Here is a 9,640-nt window from a genome sequence, read left to right as displayed (position 1 = left end):
GGAGGTAGCTGTGTAAATGGTGTTCTTAACACCCGTATCAAAGAAATGATGGGCTTCCAGGAAAAGTTTGTGTCTGAACATAGGGTCCTTCATCCTCAGCCACCCAGAGCATGGCTGGAACACATCATTGCAAGGCCCTTCCAGCCTCTGTGGCCAGGCTTCCTTCCTATCAGAGGCAGGGAAATGGAAGCTGTGTTCATGAGATGAATTCTGCTACAGAGGTGGGACACAGCCAAGGCACATACTTGGACCTGGAAGCATGGAAGCACTCCTAAGCACCATTATTTTTGGCATATGTTTAAGATGCGGATGTATGACCAAAGCCCTTATCATTGAAAATATAAGCCTATTTAGAGAACAGAGAGTATGTGTTCCTATGAGTATCTGTAGAGAAGGAATTCTTTCAGAGATCTTGAAATTTTCCAGATTATGGAGCATGATGTACTAAATAAAAGTATACTGTTACGTGTCACTAAGAAAAGAATACAGAACAAAACATCATCTGGATTATCATATGCTCATCTGTTATGCTCTGAATCAGAAAGAATATAGTAGATCTAGGAAAACAACATAAAGACGACAAGGTATAAAAATATCAGTAGAGACTAAATAGGTTAGCAACCTTGACTGGAAAAGAGAAATTTCATAGGGCAATATAAGGGAGTAGGATAAAGACTGGCACAGGAAAGTGAATGGGGACCAGTAATTTCTTTACAACATAAGGACTCAGGAGCATCGAAGAAAACTTCCAAGCAGATGTTTCATAAGAGAAAAAAAATCATTTTTCCACAAAACGTATGTAAATTGGGAAATTTACTGTCACAAGATGTTGCAGATGGGTATAAAGAGATCCAAAAGTGATTAGATAAATTCTTGTAAGAAACAGTCATTGAAGGCTATCAGTCACAAAGCTGTAAATATAACCTCCTGCACAAGAAGCTTGCTGGAAGCCCTAAGAGTACTCCAGAGGATTTCCATGCACATGTCCAAGCTTTGTAGAATTTCTCTGAGCAGGTCCTCTTTCTTTTGATGGACACCCTTCACTCTCAATGCTCAGAACAGCCAGTCACATGTTTTTTAGAGTATTTAGGGCAAGCAGCTCAAGAGGAAACAGTTCCTAGGGACAGTGCTTAAGACCATAAGGATTTAAATTTTACTGTTTTTTGACTCTGAGAGCACTAAGGGAATTTTTTATTCTGTCACACTGATTAACTATAATTTTCAAAAGCTCAGGATGCAAAAAGCACTTGAGGTTTTTTTCTTCTACTTCAGATTTAGACTGTTGCTAGTTGGGTCACAGGTGGATGAAATATGTGAGAAATAAGCTGCAAAATGTAAGGCAGTGTAACAAATAACTGGATGACAAAGAGCAGAAAGTTTAGGGAAAAGAAACCATACATCCTCACCTACGTTTCATCTGTTTATATTGTTCGTCATTGTATTTGGGAGAAAGTCCTCATATACATGTAGGCGAGTATGTAGGTATAGAGAGACACATACATACTCAGATTCTCCTTTGCTGTCCTGTATGAAGAACAAATGGGATCCAAGATACACACAGCTCAGGTTGCAATACATAAGATTAGAAAAAGAGAGAGAGCATCTCACCTGGCATAGAAACTTATGCAGGCAGCTCCACCACAGCCTGTGTGACTTTCCATCTCCGATACACAGATCTCCATTTCGACATCCAGGTTCCAATACCTCATTTGCTCACCCTTCCTAACAAGAAGGGCACTGTGCATGCAAACTAACACAGCTGAAGACTGGGATCCATTTTAATCCCTAAACACAACAATGTTCACCATGAGCTCATCTTCTGTGCAAGAAGCTGACCAGGAACAGAAGAAAAATTTACTGCAAGAGAGGCAGGAGAATCCCCCAATTTTTTTTTATATTCTCCCTGCTCCTACTGATGTACTTAAAATGCAAGTGAAATTTCACCGCCCTTTGTGAGTTTATTTAAGTTGACCCCACCTGCAACAGAAGTTCGGAATAATTTCTTATTAAAAACTTGAAAATAATGACACACAAGTTAGAAGCAGAGAAGTGTTTCATCATCAGAGCAGCAGTGGGCAATAAGGTTGGTTTTGGAGTTATGGGACAGAAATAGTGTGATTTCAGCTTCTTTCCAATTACTGATACCAGACTGTAAATAACTGGCAGTGTAAGCAACAGTGGTACCATTAGCTATGCAGACACAATGCAATGACAGCCTAGCAGCTAATTTTTTCATGTCTGTCCTTTGACAGCAAATTTCATACTTACACAATGGTTGCTTGTCCCAATCTATCAGAATAATTTGTATTTTCCAAGCTCTGGCAAAGTGAAAGCATGCTAAATATTGTTTTTATTTTGCAGCAAAGCAGGAGAAAGAAGCAGATTAAAACATGTCATGGTCTCACAGAGACATGTATTTTATATGCATTCCTGTAGCGTAAACAACTTTTGCAGGAACTGTTCTACCCTGCTCTTGAAAAATACTTTCTTCTCCCCCTTAAGCTGTTTTACCTCCCCATCTGTAAAGTTTATAATGAGGATGTGATGCTGACACCTAGAGGAACATAGGTATGAATGTAAATACATTGTATTAGTCTGTAATTCTCTTTCAGAATGTGTTTTTTAATAAGGCATCTTCTTAAATTGAGAAGTGAGCACGTGTAATGCAATATTTCCTCTGTGAATACTCTATAAGTTTAGCAGACACATTACAATGAATAACCAATATGGTAGGTTTTCCAGCAATCCAGTTTAATAATTTCTTCTTGTCTGTATTTACACATGAAATAAATTTCCGACAAAAAGGTAATGTACAATCCAAGAAAATACCCAAAGCTATTACAGTTTGGCTTCCTCTTCGTTGATTTACAATTATGTACAAGACTGTCTTATTTGAAATACTCAATAAAGATTTAATGATTCATTTACAACATCAGCTGGTGCCTTTCACTATGCAATTGAACTGTCTCAATTTTTGCTATCTACATTCATAATAGCAAGAACACACTCTTAGGTGCCATTTATATATAGGATTAAGAGGTGGACTGAAACAAGACCAAATTGTCACTAAAGACTGGTTTGGACTAGATGATCTCCAGAGGTCACTTCCAACCCAAACCATTCTGTGATTCTGTGACCATAAACATACCTCTGAAATCCCATTTTCAGGTATAGCTGAAGGAAGAATCCAGCACCTAGTGCACTGATATAACCAGAATATTTACAGACAACATGATGTCTCCACTGAGAATAACATTCCCAAACATATCAGAGGGATATAAGGATGAGCTGGAGGCGGTATATATTTTAAGCTACAGCAGAGAAAAGTGCTAAAGTTGCACCTTACTTATCATGCCAGAGCCCTCCAAAGCAAATGAAGACAAAAAGTATAGTGTATTTCTAAATGTGTGGAGGAAAATCTCTTATGCTTTTTCTTACACAAGAAATTAAGTTAGAAGGAGGAAAAATAAAATTTTGTCACAAAACACAAACTGTCTCATAGAATCACAGAATAACCTGGGTTGCAAGGGACCTGTGGAGGTCATCTATTCCAAATCATTCAAAGCAGGGCCAGCTTCAACATTAGAATCAGATTTCTACTCCAAGCAGATTGTTTAGGGCTTGTGTCCAGTCAAGTTCTGAATAGCTCCTAGGATGGAGACTATACAACCACCAGACATTTGTTGGGAGAAACAATTCATTTTTCCAAATTATATTTTTATATCTAAACAGTAGGGTACCATTGCTTGAAATATTTTCATAACTTACATCTCAGTGCAGGATATGTACTATCCATTTGCATCAGGAAATCAGTGCCACAGTTGAACTTCCTTCATCTGTGACAAGTCCAATGTTTTGTACATCACATAGCTGTTGCAGAACAACATCTTTATGAGAGTATGACTAGTTGCAAATTACTCACACAAAATTCATGAGAGTTTCACATTAGAATCCTCTCAATAAACTGTTTGTTTGGGGAGCAAAAGTCAGGACTCTCTGTTGTAACTATATATGCCTGTTTTGCAACTGCGTGCTATCCCTTCTGATCATCAAACTTGTTTTTTTTCTCTCCCAGCTTGAAAGACGCAACCTACAGTAGATCTTCCTCCAGTGACAAAAGCTACTCTTAGCTGAAATGCTTTTCCAATGTCTAGATGAAGGCAACCATTTGCACAGTCTTTCCTTCTCCACAAAACATTACATGACTGTCTAGAGGCCATGTACCCTTTACTTTCCTGGCCCTGGTGAATGAAGAAAACAGACAAACAAGAATCATCTCAGTCTTCACATTTAGCCTTAAAATTGACCTATGGTACATCTTACCTCACAGTGAGAACACTTGTTGTCAGATATGACAAAGTACTGTGTACAGCCTGGAAAATCTCCTGGTAACACTGTCCACTTACATAGTACATATTTTATTACAGTAACAGTCATGACTGGAATACAAGACTGCTGATATGTGCATATATATTGGTCATAACTGTTGAGCGAGGTATGTGAACCCTGATAATTGGAGCTGCTTCTGTGATTTAATATCTTCAAAAAAAAAAAAAAAGTTAATTCTGGTGTGAAAATAAGCCATGCTGTATCTATACAGATCAAGAATATCAACACACACTAAGAGGCTGATGGGCTCATTTGCATGGCAGCTCACACTCATTGCATTTAGCAGAAAGAAAAATAAGGCTTTCCCTGTATAAGGTCCTTTATAAGGTCCAGTCTTCAGTAGGGTAAATGAGATTCAAAATATTCTTTCTCCCCATGCTACAGACGCACTGAGTAGCTCCCAGCACCAGTGTGAGGGAGGTGCATGGAGGGAAAGGTAAAATCCCATTTAGAAATTGGTTTCTGATTGCTGCAGAAATCATGACAGCTGAATGAAGATGTTCCATAGGCATTTCAGCAGAATCACAAGAGGCAGCAAGATGTTGCATTTTGATTCTCTTCCCTGGTTTGTTTTTTTTTTTCTTAATACTTGTTTGATAACCCACAAACCATTCTCAGGCTATAGCAACAAATTATTTCTTTGAAGGTCTTCCTCATTTCCTGGCTACGAAAGGCGTAGATCAAGGGATCAATCACTGAGTTGCACATAATGAGAATGAGGTACATGTTGAAGTGAGACATGAAGCAAACACAGTAGAGGTTTTGAGGGCAGGAGATCATCAGGATGAGATGAAGGAAGAATGGAGCCCAGCAAACAATGAAGATGCCAAGAAGCATAGTCAGAGTGATGGCTCCTTTCATGCTGGTTCTTTGACGAACAGAGTGGTACCCAGGCAAAGCAGCTATTTTCTTCACGTGAGTACGAGCCAGGAGAAACATATGGATATACAGCGAGACCATGAGGAACAACATGGTAAAAAACATAGTGATGAGACAAATGATCACATAAGTTGATTCATAATAAAGAATGAAGATAATGCCACAGCCCGTGCAAAAGGTCCAGATGCATGCAATAATAAGCCCTGATCTTTTCACTGTCATGATGTTGTGATAGCGAAGGGCATAGAAAATCGTGATATACCTGTCTACTGCTATAGCCAGCAAACTGCACATGGAAGCCACCACAGATATGCAGATCATTGAATCAAAGACATTGTCTATATGACGGACAAAGGCATCTTCCATAATTACGTGCCTGTTGTTTATTAAGTATATCGTTATTGTCTCCCAAGCATTAGACACACTGACCAGCATGTCAGCCACTGCTAAACTGCAAACAAAAAAATACATGGGTGAATGTAAGTTCTTGTTCTTAATTATTGCACATATAACTAAGATGTTTTCAAGGAGGCTTACAACGCCCAGAGTTAGGAACACCTCAGCTGAAATGACCACTTGCTCACATGGTGATGACTTGCTCTTGACAGTAGGCACAGTAAAGTTGTTGCCAAAGGCACTCAGGTTTAGTTCAGAAACATACAGTTGAGAGGATGTGTTCATCTCTGGAAGCAAACAGGTACTGTTCTTTCTGAGGGACTTGCCAAGGAGTGCGGTAAATGCATTTTCCAAAAGGCAAAACAACCTGCCAAAAAAATACAGCATGACAAGAACAGGCAGAAGTTGACAAAACAAATAACACCCATTTCTGTTTAATTTGGCTTGTACGCCTCCTGCCTCTTCCACACTATATTCCTCTACTGATTCTAAATTAACCTCCAATTGACTCAGAGTTTTTCTACCCATCCTTACTGAAAAATAGAACCACAAACTACTGAAGAGATTCGAGTGCTCTTCATTCATAGTTTTGTTTATTCTATTCGGTCCCCAGAAGTGAACACAATGTCCTGGAAATTCTGCTGAACACAAAACAACAAACAGTTTTCTGAGTTTCAGTTCTCAGAGCCCGAAAACGCAGGAGAATATAGTATCAGGTTCAGCAAAACCTGCTCACTTGAATACAACATATAATAAAGTTCAAATTATTACCACAGTTAAGAATGAAACATTTTCAATAAAATATTAAATGCTTTCCTGACCTTTGTACTTAAGTTTGCATGAACTGTGTCATAAACAGCTTATCTGTGTAATACTAACTTGACCACTTAAGAGAATAGTATTAAACCTATAACCAAGGCAAATCCATACATTTCAAGATGACTAAGGTTACAGAATCAGTATGAGTGGAATGCTGTCATAAAAATAAATTTTCTGTTCTAGATCATGAGTATTTTATTGAATGTTCTTTCGGTAAACAGAATATTCAGGGCAAGTGGTAAGCCATTGGATTCAGAGTAAGGGGAACACTTAAAGCTGATTGTCAGTGACTTGTTGCAAATAAAATTCAATGCTTATCAACTTAAATAATTTTCAGTTTTTTAAATATTTTAAAAGGAGCTTTTTGTTTGCAATCAAGAATTAACTGTACCTATTTACCAGAGCTGCTCCTTCAGCTGCTCCTCCTCTTCATCGCCTTCGACCTTTCCTCCAGAGTGCAGAAGTTCCAGCCCCCCTCGTCACCCAATATCTGGGGCTGGGGACTCCTTGGTGGGAATGGATGACAAAAATAGAGGAAAAAGAATTAGTAAATCCATAGAGACAAGGCTGGCCACGTACAGATTACTTACTGTGCAACTACCTTTTTATAGACTCCAAGCAACAACGACTTCAGTACTCAAACGGTGGCTCCTCCTCCCCTTCTTTGCCCCTCTGAACTTCTCTTTTCACAGATGTTGTTAGCAAAGGCTCGCGGTTTTACCACCATCTAGTGGTCTTCTCTTGTCTTTCTAAGTGAACAGTGATTCTGATCTGAAATTCATAATGAGCTTTTTTAAATAGTAAAGGCACTAGTAAATAGTAAATGCACTAGGCATGCTCCCTTCCAAAAGACATTTCTCTTTTGTGTTTATTTCTCTGCTGTTGCTAGTACTGACAATAAGTTCATATTGCTATAATACTCCAAAAGAGGAGAGAGCAGAAGACTGTTATTGAAGGGGCAGGCTTGTGACATTTATAAGCATTTGTCTTATACTCACAGTTATCATTTTGGAAGAATAACAACCATGCTGTTACAAATCTCAGAAAACGTACAGTCAAGCCCATCACACCATTAATAGAAGATATAACTAAAGTAAATTCTGTGAAAAAAAAATAGAAAAAATAAACAGTCGTGTTCTGGTGCCCTTGTTAGTGTACAGATTTTGATGCAGATGTGGAAGGAATACACAGCACACGGTGCTGGGAACCAGAGCTTTCTGAGACAGATGTGAATTCCCCCAGATCTCACAAGACCTAAAAGCTGGGAAAGTCAATGCTCAGAATTGTGATGCCTGAAGTCCCTCTGTGAGACTAGCAGCCAGGCAGCCCATGTTCATTCTGGGCTCTACCCAAAAAGGTGCAAAATCAGTCTTTTCTTTAGCAAATGGGCTCTGCCTCTGCATGCAGACTGAGGAATGCAGAGCATACACCTTCCTGACACTACCAAATGCCCTTTGTGTTATTACCTAACCTGCCAGTCAAATGCCAGGCAGGATTTGAAGTCAGCGTGAGATAAAAAGTCTCTGCTTCTCCAAATCACCACCTTTCCACAAATTAAGGGTTTGAGGTTTTTTTTCACGGTATTTAACAGCTCCAAATGCATTTTTCTTAGAGAACCACCACCACCAAACACAAACTTAATTGCTGCATCCTGTGCCATTTTTGTGTTTTCAATGTTCAGACAGAGTTTATTTTTATAATTCAGCTAAACCCATATTTCTGAAGATTATATTCCACAGAAGCTTCCTCTATTGTTACTGCTAGCTTCACTCTAGGGGCGCTTAAAGACAAACAAACCCTGCACCAAAGGAGACAGTGAAGAGCGTTTTTATTCATTTGGCTCCTATAGCATCATGCAGCTATAGTCTGGAGATCAACTTTGCATGCCCTTTCTCCCCATTATGGGAAAGATAATTTAGATTCTCACAAAACAGAGATAGCAAACAATGCTCAAGTGCAGCTGTAGATCTGAGCAGATAATGCCAGCTAGTGAACAGCAACACTCTCTGTTGTGTCTAACCCATCTGTGCACTAAATCTGAGCTCATAGTTCTTTGCTATGCCCAAAAGAATAGAAGATGCCCATTTGCTGTTCTCTTTATGGTCTTTAATGTACAGCAAGTTTTAGTTATCCTGGGTTATCTTTAGGTAAATTTTCTTAGTTATCTTTGGCTATCTCTTGGATAGTTCTGATTTTCCCACTGCACACCTTAGAAGTCATATACCTAAAAGTAAAATTTTACTTCTTTCACTGTCCCTATATCTACCAAGAATTGTGCAGTCTCTGTGCTCTTTCCGCTTCCAATTATTTCTCTTCCAGTATCCTATTTTTTGTTTATTACAATCTCTCTTTAAGTTCTGTTCATCTTCCCACTTACAAATCCCTCTCTATGTTCAGTTTAATAGAATTCTTTGCAGCCCAGCTTAGCTGCCTTTACAAAAGTTCTCACTGTACCAGGTAGGACTCAGTGGACCAGCTGATTACAAGAAACAAGTCACACATCAGACTGGATGGCTTGGCTGTTATTCCTTAGAGCAATACCAGGTCTCTCACATATAAATTATGAATCAGCTTCTGGATTCTTCTTCCATAGGCCAGGTGTAAACCCTGGCACAAGTGGCTATGTTGGACAAAGAAACTGCCTCACTTATAAAGCCTGCAGAAAAATTACCTGCCTAGAAACTGGGGTAGTGTTTATGTTAGAGAATGAAGGAGATTTTGATCATTATATTACTGCAGCAAGCAGCTATAAGCATTACAGTTTGAGTAGCAAGTAGCTGAAGTGAGATCCAATTACAGAACCACAGAACGGTTGGGGTGGAAGGGACCTCTGGAGATCATCTAGTCCAACCCACCTGCTAAAGCAGGTTCACCTAACCTGTACTGGTGCCTGGGGTTATTCTGCCCTAGGTGCAGGATTCTACACTTGCCCTTGTTGAATCTCATTGGGTTCTTCTCTGCCCAGTCCTCCAGCCTGTCCAGGTCTTGCTGAATGGCAGCAGAGCCTTCTGCTGCATCAACCATTCCTCCCAGTTTGGTATCATCAGCAAACTTGCAGAGGGTGCACTCAGTCTCTTCATTCAGGTCATTGAGGAATAGGTTGAACAGTTTTGGACCCAGTACTGATCCCTGGGGAACACCACTAGCTACAGGACTC

General features: G+C 39.4%; 1 protein-coding gene across 2 annotated transcripts; it reads right to left on the bottom strand.

Moving 5' to 3' along the window:
• Nucleotides 1-3,740: 3,740 nt before the first annotated feature.
• On the bottom strand, nt 3,741-7,005 carry MC5R (melanocortin 5 receptor). 2 transcript variants are annotated; one of them, XM_082045144.1, is made up of 2 exons: nt 6,875-7,005; nt 3,741-6,031 (listed from the first exon to the last, which is right to left on the bottom strand). In XM_082045144.1, the coding sequence occupies exon 2, from the start codon at nt 5,947-5,949 to the stop codon at nt 4,972-4,974; it is 978 nt and encodes a 325-aa protein (XP_081901270.1). In that variant the 5' UTR covers nt 5,950-6,031; nt 6,875-7,005; the 3' UTR covers nt 3,741-4,971. The 2 variants fall into 2 exon arrangements, with proteins under 2 accessions (XP_081901270.1, XP_081901271.1); XM_082045145.1 differs by having other exon boundaries at nt 6,883-6,905.
• Between the last annotated feature and the right edge of the window lie 2,635 nt (nt 7,006-9,640).

The sequence above is a fragment of the Streptopelia decaocto genome (genome assembly GCF_964273445.1).
Source record: "Streptopelia decaocto genome assembly, chromosome: 2".
NCBI classification, from domain to species: Eukaryota; Metazoa; Chordata; class Aves; order Columbiformes; family Columbidae; genus Streptopelia; species Streptopelia decaocto.
This window is presented reverse-complemented; position numbering and strand designations above follow the sequence as displayed.

What these genes read in the sequence shown, in the direction of transcription:
- MC5R (XM_082045144.1), bottom strand. Translation starts at nt 5,949, where the DNA reads ATGAACACATCCTCTCAACTGTATGTTTCTGAACTAAACCTGAGTGCC.